This window comes from Carassius carassius, chromosome 24 (genome assembly GCF_963082965.1).
Source record: "Carassius carassius chromosome 24, fCarCar2.1, whole genome shotgun sequence".
NCBI lineage: Eukaryota > Metazoa > Chordata > Actinopteri > Cypriniformes > Cyprinidae > Carassius > Carassius carassius.
This window is the reverse complement of record NC_081778.1, coordinates 30,879,179-30,895,555: the sequence shown is the minus strand read 5'-3', so window position 1 is coordinate 30,895,555 and position 16,377 is coordinate 30,879,179. Positions and strand designations below refer to the sequence as shown.

The window sequence follows — 16,377 nt, the reverse complement described above, 5'->3', positions numbered from 1 at the left end:
TGTTGGCAGGGAGTTAGCAACTTCTCAAAATAAACATTAAAATATTTTATTAAAAGTAGTACAATCAGTATTACTGATATTGATACCTATTTACATTTTAGTTCTATTATTATTTGTAGTTGTGGCGAATTTGAATTTTTTTTATTATTTTTTTTATGAATGCACCGTAATTAGTTCTGGATGAAAATCGTTTGTTAAATGCTTAAATCCATATGAGAGAGAAAATTAGAACTTTGAAAATTAGAAGTTTGTTTACATCAGAATGTAGGACAGATTCATGTAACTCAAGTCATGTGACGTGACTTAGCCAATCACGCGGCCCTTGCTACATTCAGCTGTTGTCACTATGATGAATCTCACACAGAAATCCTCCTCTCATCCTATTCAGAGCAGGGTCTGTGACTGACACATCTGCTGTAAATCTGTGTGAGATTTGGCCGTTCCCTTGTGCCAAAAACATGCCAGGCCTGAATATTTCCACCTGAACAACTCAAATGTCTCCCAGCACCTGTTCCCAGAAATGATCCAGCGTTCCCGTCAGTCAGTGTTTGATGGGTTGATCTGGGTGTTGTCTTCACGTGTCTTTCAGTAGTGCAGTAGTTTGGTAGCTGCAGTAATTATGAGGCTGTCAGCAAGGCAAAACACTCTGTATAAAACAACTGCATACTAGCCGAGCTCTCGCTTGACCATGACTGTTTCCCCAGAGCTAGGATTAATTCATCATAAGAAAGAAAGAGAGTATGATATAAAGACAAATCTGTCAACACTGATTCATTCACACGTGATTCACAGATTTACCTAAGCATGAACTTGTTTATTTCTCAGAATTCAAAATAATTATAAAATGAATGAGAAATGTTTAGGTTCTTACTGAGAAGTTTGATTCCAGATTGGCGAATCTGATCACATTAAAAACATCTGAGAAGCAAGACTACAATTTTTATTATTTTTAATTTCCTCATCAACACTGAAAGCCTATGATTGCCAAACCAGGAAAAAAAGTTGTTAATAAAAAGTCAAAATTATGATGCATAATTTCTTAATTATTCAATTTCTTAAAGAAATTGAAGATAAAATTAAAAGGGTCAAATGTAACATAAAAAGTCAAAATTATGAGATAAAAAGTTGAATTTAAGACAAAATTCAACACTTTAAAGATAATTCTGACTTTTTATATCCTAGTATGTAATGATTTTGACTTTTTTAATCTTACAGTTGTGATTTGGTATTTCATAATTTTGAATACTTTTGAATAAAAAGCATAATTATGAGATAAAACTCGAAATTTATGACATACTAAGTCATAATTATGAGATAAAAGCTGAAACTAACAAAAATATGAGAAGTCTAAATAAATGTATAGTCATAATTATAAGATAAAACATCAATAAAGTTATGACCTGCCATGTCATAATTCTTTTTAATTCGTAATTCAGATTTCCCAAAGCATTATTTTTTTTATATGCCTTCCGTAGTCTTACGCTTGTATGCATATGCTTATATGAATCTGCACTGTGAATGAAGCTTTCAGTCTTTTACTTTTTTTCAAATCAAAACCATGGGAAATTTGGCACAAGTGAAGTTTTATAGGCAGAAATACAGTATTGTAATGTGTGTGCTTACAAAACAAGATCAGAGGTAAACGTTCACGTGGGTTTATCTCCATGTTTTAAGGGTCACTGGTTCTCAACTGGTGTTGCTTCAAGACCCAGATTTTATATTCACAATTCGGCACCAACAATATGTATCCCACCGCTATTGAGCCTGTATTCAATGCTATCTGGAGCTGTAGAAATACTGATTGCATGCATGAGAATGGTGCAATATCATTACAGGTTTAAATAACTTTTTTATATTTATTTTTATATATTGTAAAATGTAATTTATTTCTGTGATCAAAGCTGAATTTTCATCAATCTTCAGTGTCACATGATCTACAGAAATCATATGCGGATTTGCTGCTCGAGAAACATATCTGATTATTATTAGTGCTTCATATTTTTCTGGTAACCGTGACTCTTTTATTTTTTTAGGATTCTTTGATGAATAGAAAGTTCAAAAGAACAGCACTTATTTGATACATTTTTTACTTGAGCAATTTAATGCATTGTTCCTGCATTAAAAAAAAGTATTTACAGTAGTGTATATGGAAAGTTTTCTTTACTATTTATTTTGCTATCCTAAATATGCACAATTAAATTAGTTGCATTGCACTGCTTATATTCAGCATTATATTTTCCTCTCAGGTCTGCAACCCACTGATCCAGATAGGAAGCAATTATTTAGGGCAAATGTGTGATGAAACAACAATAGAAATGAGACATATAATTGAAATTAACGTAACAACAAAAGTAGTCATTGAATGGACATTTCAGTCCTTCATATTTTAAAGTGTCATTCTTTAATACAAATCACTCATATATGCAATATCTGTCTTATAATATTCAAAAGTTTTTCCTCCACATTCCTATCCATAAACCGTCATCAAAACAAACACAAAAAGCCTCATATTAAGTTTCTTTATCCCTTCTCTATTTTTGATCATTTTTATAAAGCAACCATGTGCAATAATCTGTCGTCAACGTGATCCCGTCCCTTTTGTTTCTCTAGTTTGCAGCTTGCAACTGCAATGACATCATGAGGCACCACTGGACAGCCAATGAGACAAGTGTGTTGTGGTTCATGGCATGTCGAAACTGTCCCAGCAGTATTTTTGTGCAAATTTGCCCAGAAATCAGAGCTGGAAGGGAGGAGCTTAAGGTGATATGTGGAACAACACGTGTCATGCAATGCGGTCTCGGCCTGTCACAGGACATCACATCTGCCCAGAGCATCCATGTGAACACTTGAGAGCACATACAGACAGCAATGCTGCATTAACTGCCTGGTAATGGGGAAATCACAGTGGTTTTTTAATTTAAAAAAAAAAATATTTTTGGGACATTTTAATTAAGTCTGTACATTTTAGTGTAATGCAATAAAATTTTCTAGTGTTTTCGGGGAAAAATAAAACACTCTCCAGGTCAAAATGACCAGAACACAACACAAGGGTAAGTTTAACTTTTTTAGCAATGTTCTCATAAAAAAAAAAAAACATTCCTTTTTGAGAAAACAATGTAATATAAATGGTGCTCAAACAAAGTTTAAATCACAATGACATTAAATAAAGCTTGGTGACTTCTTATACTTGTATGAGGATGTTTCAGGCCTAAATTGTTTATTTCAGAGGAGCGACAGAGCAGACACACCTCAAATGTTTAACTGATGTCTATTAAATTTGGTAGGTGGGTCAGACATAAAGCCAGCTGCAGAAGGCTGGTAGACAAATATCGCGTGCATCAGAGGAAGCTGTTGCCTGAGGCTGTGCCCACTTCCTGTTCAACAGCACGCTTCTACCGACAGGAAAACCTGTCATATGGTTTGTGTAAAACTTGACTCAGCGGGAATGACATTTCATCAACAGCAATGAGTCAGACGACATTCTTCTAAATCTTTGAGTCATGACTTGCTTTCCATTACTTGATCGTGTTCAAAATATTCACAGCTTTATTTGATCGTGGGGTCTTAAAAATATAACATACAGTACACATACAGCATCAGCATATAAATCACATTATTATAAAAAAGCTTTAGAAACAACATTATGGATTGGTTGCACTAAAACAAACTGCTTCAAACTCATCCAATTGCACACAAAGTCGGCATTAACATATAAAAGAGTTGAGAAATTCATCAGGACAAACGAGAAGATATTCACTTAAGTTGTAATCAAAATATCAAGTTTTGTTTGTGTAGTAAATTTCCTAAAGTGTCTGACACCAAGTGTGGTATTGTATAGCAGCACCTTCACTAGAAGTCCCCCCAAGGCTTTGAATGTTCTTTAACAGCATCTTTTTTGGGAAAAATCGGAGCATTTCACCATTGTGCATTGGACCTGCTTTCAATAGTTGCTTGGTACATGTCAAATACAGAGGTCCTTCCTCTTAAAAGACATTATGGCTCAGAGATGAGCTCCTGGTTTGCTCATGCATTGGTGGAGCTTGAGTTTTCTGCCTAAAGCAACCTATTGACTGACTCTCTGATGCATGCATCAAGTCAACCCTTCCAGATCCCATTGAGAGCTAAACTAAAGCAACCCCTAAGCAGATGTCCTGCGGTGTGTGATCCCTGGAGGTTATAGAAAGGTATTGTGACAGAGTCTGAACATCTTCAGTTTGGATTCGTCTCCTCCAGATGATGTCAATCCAGAGCACATTTGCACATCTTCACGGGGCGGGTTCGTGGTGAACCTTCTCCATCATCTGTTTGGCACTGTAGTAGGACAGGCTGAGGCCCATGATGGCCAGCATCATGGCGATCTGGTTGACCAAGCGGTCGTGAGTTGGGGCCTGAACCTCACCTGCTACCTGCCTCTGCAAAAAAAGATAATAGTTAACAAGACAAACCTCTTGTAATTATGTACAATCATCTGACTTCCTGATTTCCAGACTTCATTTGTGTGGATTGAATGAAATATTATGGCCAATAAAGTCATGTTCAGACAGCTGGAGAAGAACTGTTGGAAATCAAAAGCACGCAACAGATAAAAGGGAGTCAGTGCCAATATGATAAATAAGAAATCTGATCAATATTATGACAGCATTTGTCATGATAAAGTGGATAAAACAGTCAAACAAATGACGCAACACAGGCTTAAAACAATCTCGAGAAGGTGACATTAAAACGTTTTAACAAATCACTCTCCAATTAATGCAAGTAGGTTTAGACAGGTCTAAGAATAGTAAAATGCTTAAGATTAAAAAAAGATTAAAGTATGCAATCATTAGGCAGGGCTTACAAGTAAGAATGCACAATGTTTGTTTTTGAAATGGTTTAAAGGAATGAATTCATTTTTATGCAGTGCAAACTTAAAGATTCAGATTTCGGTGTATATCATTGTTGAATTGGAAAGTAAGCAAAGGTTATTTAACTGGCTTACATTGAGGAGGATTTGTTGAAACTGCAGGAATGATTTGCAATGTTCTTGGTTGTGATTTAATAAAAGACATAAGGTATACAACAATGAATGTAGATACTTGATGGAAAAAGCAGCTATATACGGATTAAAGATGCAGTATATGGAACAGTAGTGACGCTATGAAAATTATTATTATTTTAATACAGTGAAAATAATTGACTTCACTCAAAAACTACAAGTAAATTTCACAATTATAAAGAAATGGCAACTAATGCAATTAATGAAATGAGATATTTTGAGGACTGAAAAACAATTTTCTTGTAAAACATACTTTACATTGATTGCTTCATTTACAACTTTTTACAGTGTAGTGTTGATGAACCCCAATATTTGGCATTTTCAATTCAAGATGGATGACTGATAATGTTTTATGTCAAAGCAAATAAATCAAGAAACTTCCCCACTGCGGCTTTCATGCGATTTTTATATTCCAAGTCATGAGAATCACATCCAGCTCATGAGGGATGAATCTAAACCCATGTGTAAACAGCCTTCATTCAGCGCTATACGGTCATTGTTCGTATATTCAGAGTTCAGTCGCTTTTAACCAGGAGGAATGCACTGGGCACCAGTCTGATCTTTCCAACAGACAGATTTACACGTTCACAACTAACATTAAAAGCCATTATGTAGGCGTCATATATGCATGCATTTTAAAGGAGTTATATCATACTTTATTTTGATGCCATTTATGGTGAATGCTGGATGGGTGTAGTTCAATGTCGAATAGTTCATGTTGGGTCTCTGATGTCAGAACAATTGTTGAAACCATTAAATAAATGATGTTTTTTCACTCGGAAGGAAGTGTTCTGAAAGCTACAATATGCTGTCATAATACAATAAAACACTTTTATCTCAAAAGATTGAGGGAAATTTGTTCCTCCGATTTGACCCATTTAAATAAGCAATCCAAAAAAAGTCATTCACAGACTGAACCAAGTTAAAAGATTTGATCAAATGCACACCTGCAGTAGACGGAAGTATCCAGGTGTCAGTCTGCCGAGTCTGATGATCATCGCTGCGGTATTTGTGCACAACACAGCTTAAAATTAATCCTGAAGGTTGTGTAACGCCAAAGAGTGAACCTGTAGAACAGAGAGCACGAGTCATTTAAACACCCATCCAGAATGCATTGGGAACATAATCAGTGCACCAACGAATGACTTACTGTCATTCCAACTTTAAATTGTGCATTAGATGAATGACAAAACTTTCAAACCTTGAAAGTCACCTTTGCATGGTTCAATAGAAGGGTTAAAAGAAAACACTAGAAGAGTTTGTTTTTCCATGAACCAACTATGGCTGATGCAAGAGAAAGGGAACGGTTCTAGCCGTAGGCACAATCCTAAACAAATGTAAGTCCATCTGACTTTGGTTTCAGGGAACCACGACCGTGTGACAGTACTCTGTTGTCTGAAAATACATACTGTCCTAGTTTAAACTGGAACCTACACTGCCCAAAATAAGAAACATCAGTGAAACCATCCAAAGCCTGCATTACTCAGAACAGATCCACAAAACAATGAGCCCAACTCATCAGACCCCCGAACGATTCACACAGTGTTTTAGACTAATAACTTTAAATGTTATGCTCTAAAAGCATGATAAGTAGATAAAGAGAACTAAAACTACACTAACCACTTGAAAACTGGTAAGGAGTGAGAAGGCAATGGTAGACACATGTTTGGGATGCATCTACCAACCTTGCTGAAATTGCACGCTTGTTCAGGAAAAGGAAAAGTGACTCCGTTAAAGTTGCTCAAGGGCAAAGTCCAAAAACAGCTGGAATGGAAAAACCAGCGGGACCTTCAAAGATCATGGAGAAAATACAGCATTTCTAGCAGCCAAAGTTGGTCTTTAAATGCAGAGGACTGACTGCCAGCCAGACTGTGAACAGCATGAGTGGCCAGCAAATGAAGAAGCAGCTTGAAGAGGAAGTTTTCTCTGGAGCTCCGCCCTTTTATACGGATTGTCTTGCTCTCTCTCTATCTCTCTCTATGCACAGCTGTCAGAATGCATCATGTGCTCTTTGGCTTTCACAAGTACACACCCACCTGACCAACCACCACAATATTATGGTTTTGAAACCCTATGAACTTGTCAGATTTTTTATATTTTCTTACTTCTTTGACCACAAAAATCTGGATTAACAAGAATGGTGTTAAATCAGTGATTATGTGGAGATTTTCCATTTTATAAGATCGCACAGTCCAAATCAGATGCAACATATTGTCAACTTCATTCTCCATTATCCTGCCTCCAAATGAGGATGGAGTGACTGCATTCATCCACCGTTATACTTCTACATCTCAGACCACACGGCTGTGCACAGTGTTTTCGTTATGTAAGTCTATTCCACTTCACTGGTTTGAATTACCAAATGCACCATTGCAGATTTTCCAAAGTATGATGTAACAAAAGATCATCTCATTGCATGGGGATGACTGTAATTCGGTAGGGGTCTTCAGTAAACATCCACTTGCATTAATTTGAAAAAAAAAAAAAAATCTAACATGCAAGAGCCAATAAAACAGAATTATGGAAACATGTAATGCATGTAAAACTTGAGAGTCCTTTGTTTCTCATGATTAAAAATAAGTATGAAAATATGCACTATTGTGATTTCAGTGAAAGTAGGAAATACTATAGAGAGAGAGAGAGAGAGAGTTTCTGTAAGGTTCTTTTTTTTGGGGGGGGGGGGCATGGTGTGATTAAGGGAAATATTTATTCTCTTTAGTGAGGAAAAACTTGTTTTCTTATGACTTCTGGTTTATTATTATTATTTTTAAATAAGTGATAGGATTAAAAATGTTAAAAAGCATTGCAGAACATTAAATGTCTCACTCATTCAAAACAAAAATCAGAATGGGATTAATCTGACAGACATAAAATCTAGAATCATAAAGACTGTTTTAACGGCCACAGGGAACATCAATTACTTCAAGTCACTTCATGTTCGATTAGCCTTTCAAAACAATCAAACTTCCAGAGTCATCCTTCACATTTTCCCTGGTTGATTTTTTAAGTGATTTTAAATCTGAATTCTAAGGGCTCAACTAAAATGATCTGAATCCCTGAGGCGGGTCTTGTTGACACTTGCCATAAAAATGTAGCCATACCTACAAAAAAAAAAAAAAAAAAAAAAAAAAAAAAAAAAAAAAAGCAGAAAAACACCTTTAAAAGAAAAATAAACCATTGGAATCTAAAAAATGTGCAGTAAAACAGTGCTCTTTCAACTCTTATCTAGAACAAGATCTTTTAACTCTTGAATTTGATTACTGTAAGTACAAGGGTGAATCTCATGAAACCGGTCCAGAACATTCCCAAAACCAAAGAGAAAAATAAGAATTATATTTTAGGGCCAATGGGATATTTTCCACTGTGACATTTTCATGAATCATGTGTATTGTGGGAGTATTAAGAAAATCACCATTTATACCAGAAACATATATATATATATGGTGAATCTCAGAAATTCAATCCACATTTTCATATATATATATATATATATGAAAATGTGGATTGAATTTCTGAGATTCACCTAAGTGAATCATAAGTGATTTAATTAGTAAAATTTTTTTTGATATATCTGTAAAAAGGGTTTAAAAATATATATCAAGCTCTGTTGTGTGCCATATAAGGAACAGAAAGATAATCCTCAACAAAATAAAATAAATGATTACAACAGTGACGCATAACTACAAAGCCACATAAATCTCCTGTAAAAAACCAATTGGATTCCTGATTTTGGAAAGCAAATCTAGCACATCCCCCTCTTTCAGTCTTCAACAAAGGCCCTCATTGGAAACCCCCCTCCGCATCATCCCCATATTCCCGCCCCCATCTTTAACTCCGCCCTCACGTATGAGGGCTTCCCTTCTGTTCTCATACACTGGCACCAAAGCAGACTGGAGTATCAGTGATGCTGCACATCACTAGGCTACATCATGGCCCAATAGGGCAGACTCCCAGCCAAAAGCATAACTCCCACTCCTCAAAGCTTAAGCTCCGCCTACATCTTAACCACTCACGTTTGTGGCATGTGCACAGTTTCTATGCTTTCTTTAACAATGCATCTCGCAGCAGCGGCCCTTTGTGACATCAAAACAATCTGCATCTTCTAACATACTCATGATTTGGAGCCACATATTTATCAGATTATCAATCATCCACAGTTTAACATGACCAGTAAATGCACATTTGTATAAAAGCAGAAACACACATGCATATCTTCTATATGCATGATATGAACACACAAGATCATGTGAAGCACATCCTTATTTTAGTTAATATACAAACCTCACTACAATAACGGAGGATTTAGCTTGAAACATCACATTTATCACAGAAAATGAACTTATTTTCCACTTTATAACCATATAGCAACACGCCAAAGTTGTAAATTAAATTTTTAAAATCAGAAACCCTCTACCAGACATCACAAGTTGTCGAAAAGAGATGCATTTAAACACGAGGTGTAAAGATATTTGACCATTTGTGATCAGATCATTCAAAACAGACTTCACTGGTGAAGAGTGGGAATATTCAGCCTCCTGCAGCTCTATAAACATGTAAACAATAGTCACCAAACAGCCAACAATCACACTTCTACATTAATGACAAGAGAGCAGGAAAATAATAATGAATTAAATATGTGGGAGTCATTTCTTCTCGAAGCTGTCAATTGAAATGGCCCGTTTGAGAACACAATGTCCCACAATAATGTGCCATTGACCTGCATGCATTCAAAACGTAATAATTGTTCTAATCAGATCAGTGGCTGACGTCATGTAAAGTTTCTGCATAAGAAATTTAACCACTATATCTATATCCACTATATGCTCAGACCAACTTTTAAGGCAAAACGTGTGGCAAAAATCTGGTTTCCTAAATGTTGTACAATCGATTTCATAGAAAACAAAATGACAACACTGCCCCAAAAAATGTTTAACACAAGGCATCTCTACTTATTTTGTCTATACACAAAGATCTAATTAAAATTGTGAAAAAAGTATAAAACAGCAGGCTTACCATCAAAACTTAATTTCTAGCATTGTTATTATGACGCTTTAGAATAGTAAACCATCATGTAGGCTAATATTAGAGTGATCACTTTCTTATTTTCCTGCATTTCAGTTATTCAAATCTGCATTCAATAAGAGTTTACTTTACTTTGAGTTTAATTACTCAAATTGTAGACAACTTATTTACACAATACCTGAATGAATTGGCACTAAGAAGATCCACAATGATCAACCTGAGCTTTACAACAGTAGTTTAACTAACCTTTTCATATAATTTTAAGAAATGTTTTCCAAAGGGTTTAAGTTTAAACAAAGACAAGGACGATCTGACATTTGATTTGACACTTTTTTCTACTTGTGCACTGCATGAATGAATACACTCACTGGCTTTATGGTTGCAGTGCATTTGGTTATGTTTACAACCAGTAGCCCAAATATTAATATCAATTAAAAAAAAGACGTTTTACAGCCAAAATCCCAATTTTCGGTGACGCAGTTTTGCGGTTTTTGCGCAAACATAACAGTCATGGAACTCATTTAATCTCGTGTTGAGCTCTGTGTTTCTTACCTGGTGACACGAGCCTCCGTGAGGTGAAAGAACTCTGAAGAAATCTGAAGGCACACAATGTTCCTCCACGTTATATATGAAGCCCGTTCTATAGATTGAAAAGGGGGCGGGGCTTCGGCTGAACACGTTGAAGCCAATGACTGTGAGGTTCAAGCCCATGTGGACGTACAGACCCCCAGACAGTTGACTGACGATTGTGTTTAGAACACAACCTGCACGTTTGTTCTGGGTTTACATTTCAGACGCACTTGGAACATTGTTGACCGGTTCTTATTGATTTCCATTCAATAATTAACCGCTATGTTGGATTGTCAATAACGCTTGCTTTGCATCTCACTTGGCATTTACGTGCAAACGTGGCTTTATTTTGCAATTTATTTGTTTTTGTCCTTGTTTTATCAGCAAATTCCTTTGACGAAAGATGTTTTCGCCTTAGTGTTTATGGCGTTAAAACTTTCCATGTTTCTCTTTACAGATCTAATGTTGATTTTTAGGCCACAAACCAGATTTGACCGATTCGTGTACAATCCCAGATAGCACACGTACTCTACATCTGCAAGAGGTGTGTTAAAGATCGCTTCATCTGAAGGCATCTGCTGTGTACAACCATCTGATTCTAAATCATCTTAAAGGCATCTTCTAAACATCAGTTTGACATCTGATAGAAAACGTCCTATAGACGTATTGCAGATGAGTATTAATTAAAGCTGTAAAAATATCTTGCAGATGTAAATACAGAGTCGGTCGGCTAAATGTCAAACTAGAAACCAGCTACTATGTTTCAAAACAGTTTAAGATGAGAAATGTATGTTCTGTTCACAAAACATTCTCAGGCGTGTTTGCCTCTTACAATATCAAGGATACAAAACCGTAGAATCACTGTGATATTCAAGAAATTACAAGAAATTCTTTTTTACAAGAAACTACAGGATAGAATTACAAGATTAGTAGAATTACTACACTAATAGAATTACAAGAAATACTTGTCTTATGACTTTTAAGGATGATAGCCTACTTAGAAAAGTTGAATCTCTATTTATTTGAAAAATATTAGTCAAATTCTTATCGGCGTTTACAAATGCTACTTTCAGGTTAGTTTTGTGTTGCACTACATACAGAATTGAAATTGCATGTTATCACTTGATTATTTATAGAACTTTGTGAACATGTATTTTAATGAGCTCAATAACTCTATAGGCCTTGTAGTAACCCGCCGCTGAGAAGGCGTTTTCCTGGGAACACAATCCAAATCTCATGGAAAATATCTTCACAAAGGATATAAAACAAGTTTAGACCAAATTATGTTGGACGAATTTAGGTGTTCCTGAGACTGAAACGTATATTTGATCCTACCCTGTTTCTGATAAACCAACAGGGTAAAAACGGTTGCCTATTTTAGTTAACAAACAGCACCACCTGTCGGACAGTTAATTAATTAGTTTGAATCGATTTTGTGCAATTTGTACACTGCAGCGACATCTAGCGAGAAACAACTGTAACTACAACAACCTGTATGCTTCGTAGCATTCAACAATTTTTAAACTGGTTTCAAGAAAATAAATACGCATTTTCATTTATTATTGTGGTCATTGAATTGCACTTTACTGTAATTTTGCTTATATTAAAAAGCATATGTGAATTGCTATGAGATTTATCATTGGATAATGTTATATTTTAAGTACGAACGAAGTATTCAATACTTTACATATATACTACACACACAATGAAAGATTATTTTTTTCTGGACAGTTTTATGTATTTTTTTATTCAAAACAATTTAAAACAGCATTTTAAGAGTCATTGAATATCCTTCCACAGTTGCAAAGCATAACTTAATAAACAAGACAAGCTAAGAACACACAGCTCTAAAGAAATTGAAGGTTCACATAGTAAATTTACTCAAGATTGCTGCCTCATTTACTTTTTTTTTTCCTCCTAGTGACAATTTCATTGTAATTTCTTAAAAAAAAAAAAAACACAGTATTTGTATGTTTAAATGCTAACAACATGGTGAAAACCCTTTCGGAAAACAGTTTAGAAACACTCTTAAGCTGCCTTTTGCGAATGTTTGGTGTTTAAAATCCAAAGATAAACCAAGAAAGAAAGATAGATAAAGCAATAAAACAAACTTTAGGACAAAATGTGTATGTTTCACCAACAGACTTAACTGTTTTGGCAAGATATAGACGGCTTGATTAAAAAATGGGATATGAATGAAATACAGAAACTCCTGTCAAATCAATCAGTACATAAAAAGCGAGTCAACAAGTCCACTATAAATGTAATTCTTAATATAAAACTTGGTAAAAAATAGTTATTTCAAACTGTACAGTCACCAAGTACATAGAAGGATCAGACACCGGTTATCTTCTCATTTAGCATCGCCAGTGGCGTCAACCTTTTGTGCCTAGAAGAGAGTGATGAAGAAAAGTCAGTTCAACAGCGTTTTGGGTGAGCAATTGCCAAACCTTACACGCTCCAGTAATTAGTTGCTGTGCGAGAGCAGTTAAGGGTCTGATATTTATGTATTTATCTCTCTTCTAACCGCTTTTCAGACCTGGTCTGCCTTGGCATCTCCATTTTCAGCAGGGTTGCTGCCCTTCTTCCCCTTGGCTGCCTTCTGTGTGACCAACAACAATATACAGGTGTGCATAAATAATAACAAACACCAAACCTAGCCGTTTGATGGCCAAGGCATTGTATCGTCAATGGAACATATTAAGTAACTAGATGATCATATAATATTATTGCAAAGCTTTACATCCTTACCTTAGGGGCGGCTTTTTTGGGCTTTGGCTCTGCTTTAGGAGGAGCTGGTTTCTGTAAATCAATTCAGAGATTAATTAGACAAAGAAAACTTTAGCATTAAAAGTTATTTATTTTATAAACTGATCCAAAAATGAAACTTACAGCAGACAACCTCGCGGAGCGTCTTGTTGGCTGCAAAAAAATAACACTGAATCAATACCAATCAAGGATCTAACCAAATAATCAACGGATATAAAATGTATATTATTATATTTCACTGAAGAAAAAATAAAAAAAATATTAAAATGTGTTAATTGTCTATTAAAGTGAATATGGGTGATGTAAATTCATGTTATGTTAACTATAAACAACATAAAGGTCAAGTCACTATTCAGCTAGCACAAGTGGGATACATTTCTGCTAAGAAATTTACAAAAAATGTACATCAATATAATTATGTAAATTTTTTTATTTTACTCACATAAATATGTTCTGGTTGAGTTTCATAAGACTTGATATAAGCGATAAATATAATACACAAGGCAGTGAAAAAAATAATATTTTTAAAAAAGTAAATGGACAAACCTCCTCCTTGCCTTTGGCGGCCTTCTCACCATCAATCTGTGAGAAACAAAAGCGTTTTAGAAATATAAAATCTACATTATATATATATATATATATATATATATATATATATATATATATATATATATATATATATATATAAATGTAAATCTACATTTTATATATATATATAAATATAATGAAAACATATTCTTCAAAAAATAAAAAAAGAGAGAGAAAGACCGTCTTCTGTGACAGTTGCGCGCGTTACGTCATAGACGAGAAGCCGCAGTTGTTTTTCAAAACGGATGACTTTATTTCAGCACTGTCTTCCCGCGCATATTCAAATTCAAATCCGGGCTGTCAGTGCGCGCGGGCAAGACCGCTTCCTTTTGTTTGGCTGCATCGCTACGCGCCTTAAAAACGACCGAGGGGCGATCCTCGGCGTACAGTCCCTTTGTTTTCCTCACGAAATCACTGTAACTCGCACAAAAGCACATTTGGACGCCGAAATAAGATGTGAAAATAACATTTACACGCAGTCCGAGCGCGGATAACTAGTAAAGCACTAGTCTTATGAAAAACCCAGGTGCCGTAAAGATGGCAGCTTGACGTTTCGAGCACATCAACAATGACAGAAGCAGCTGAAGTGACTCGATATAACATCAGCACAGATTAAAATGGATAAAACACACTTTAGGACCGAAAATATACGCTCATGAAATTTTATATCAAGCCAAATGATTTAACTGTGAGCGAACTTTAAGCACAATCACTCACCGGCAGTGTTAAAATATCAAAATCTTATTAAATTTGAAGGTTTATGTTTATAGGAGGAACAGGAGTTCAACAAAGACACTCAAGTTCCCTCCTTTTGCATTATCTAGTGATCAGGCGGGTCTCACAGGATGTTACGGATTTTTTCTTTTTTTTACGCGAATAATTATCCGAATATTAATGCACATTTACATGTTACAGGGTTTTAAAACGTCCGTGAGATTTTATTTTCCGTTTGTTTTTTTGCTCGTGTTTTCGTCAGAGCGCGGTAAGATTGACAGTCCAACTGACAGTGAATATGTAAAATCGACTGTCCGCCATTTAAAAAAAACAACCACACGATCGTAGAAGATAAAAACAAAAAATGTAAAACAAATATATACAGGCACGTATGTACAAATACCAAAATTTATGATTTTTCAAAAATAGAAAAATATCACAGGGCACCCTTACCTTTCTTTTGGGCATCTTGGTTGCTAAAAAACGCTGGAAAAATTTCTAAAAACCTGAATAATTGTGTAAATATTATGTTCGTGACCAGCAACGCCCTGCACACCTCACAGCGTATCCCGTAAAATACAATAACGGCTGAATATGTTTTATTAAGTTTTTATATTGGAATTTAAGATAGAAACCGGTTTAAACCAGATTTTGCATATCCCGTGCAGCGATTGGCTGCGAGAGCGATCACGTATCGCTGGGCGTCGCCTATCTCTTAAAGCAACAGTGACCGAATTCCCCGCACGGGTTTCAGAGCTCAGACGGAAGCTCTGCTCGTGCTGGTAAGAACGGCGCCTCTGCTGAGCAACAATGGAATTATAGCGGGAATTTTATATAAATAAATAAACGCTCACTCATTATTTATTTACATAATTCTACAGTGTTTATTTATAAACCTTTTTAAGTCAAATTCAACAAGATTCAATTGGACACAATAATCTCATTTATATGGTTTTGTATTTTCAACACTTCAAAGTTCAAAAAATCAACTACCAACAGATCTCTATTACTTTTTAATTCATTTCACATCAAGCTTATGGCTTGATTAGTTCTGCTCCCAACCGCAAGAACATGGAAATAACTTTTAAAAGTGATGTTTTTTATGTTATTTAAGTCTAGTTTTCCAGTGCAATTCTCTTAAGATTCTTAAACCAAAACACATTCGATAATCAAAATGAATTAAGTCTTGTTTTATGAGAAAATTATGAAAATCAAGAGAGTTTATGATCAAAATGAGAACAAATGTCTGCAAACAGAGAAAACTCAACCATTCAAAAATGAAAACATAGTCTTTCTTTATAAATAAATTCACTTACTGTCCTTAGTTTTCAAAACAAGTCTTTCAATTAACTTTGAATCTTAAGTAAATTTATCTTGATTTAAGGATTTGAAGATATTTGTATTATATTTGTAAAAAGACTAAAATACAGACATTTTTTTCAACATTTATTGCCATGACTTTATGAATTTAAGACTTTCTGCTCGAATTTAGAACCTTTTTAGGATTTTAGCCCTATACAGACACAATATATATGTGTGTGTGTGTGTGTATGTGTGTGATCCAACTCACCAATAAAAAATAATAATACAAGTAACAGGTACACAATTTAAGCAGATCCAGGTTTTTAAGATAATGAAAAACATGCATTCAATCTTTTTACTGCTACTGTAATTTACCT

General features: G+C 35.1%; 1 protein-coding gene and 1 long non-coding RNA gene across 3 annotated transcripts; both read right to left on the bottom strand.

Moving 5' to 3' along the window:
• Positions 1-3,523: 3,523 nt before the first annotated feature.
• LOC132103437 (uncharacterized) lies at positions 3,524-10,753 on the bottom strand. Of its 2 annotated transcripts, none has more exons than XR_009423385.1 (3): positions 10,610-10,753; positions 5,983-6,102; positions 3,524-4,412 (listed from the first exon to the last, which is right to left on the bottom strand). It is a non-coding gene; the product is annotated as an uncharacterized LOC132103437 (long non-coding RNA). The 2 variants fall into 2 exon arrangements; XR_009423386.1 differs by lacking the exon at positions 10,610-10,753 and adding an exon at positions 6,721-7,068.
• Positions 10,754-12,343: 1,590 nt separating this feature from the next.
• LOC132103436 (non-histone chromosomal protein HMG-17-like) lies at positions 12,344-15,337 on the bottom strand. Its single transcript, XM_059508538.1, has 6 exons — positions 15,152-15,337; positions 13,943-13,978; positions 13,520-13,549; positions 13,379-13,429; positions 13,167-13,229; positions 12,344-13,016 (listed from the first exon to the last, which is right to left on the bottom strand). The coding sequence occupies exons 1-6, from the start codon at positions 15,164-15,166 to the stop codon at positions 12,981-12,983; spliced, it is 231 nt and encodes a 76-aa protein (XP_059364521.1). The 5' UTR covers positions 15,167-15,337; the 3' UTR covers positions 12,344-12,980.
• Positions 15,338-16,377: the final 1,040 nt, after the last annotated feature.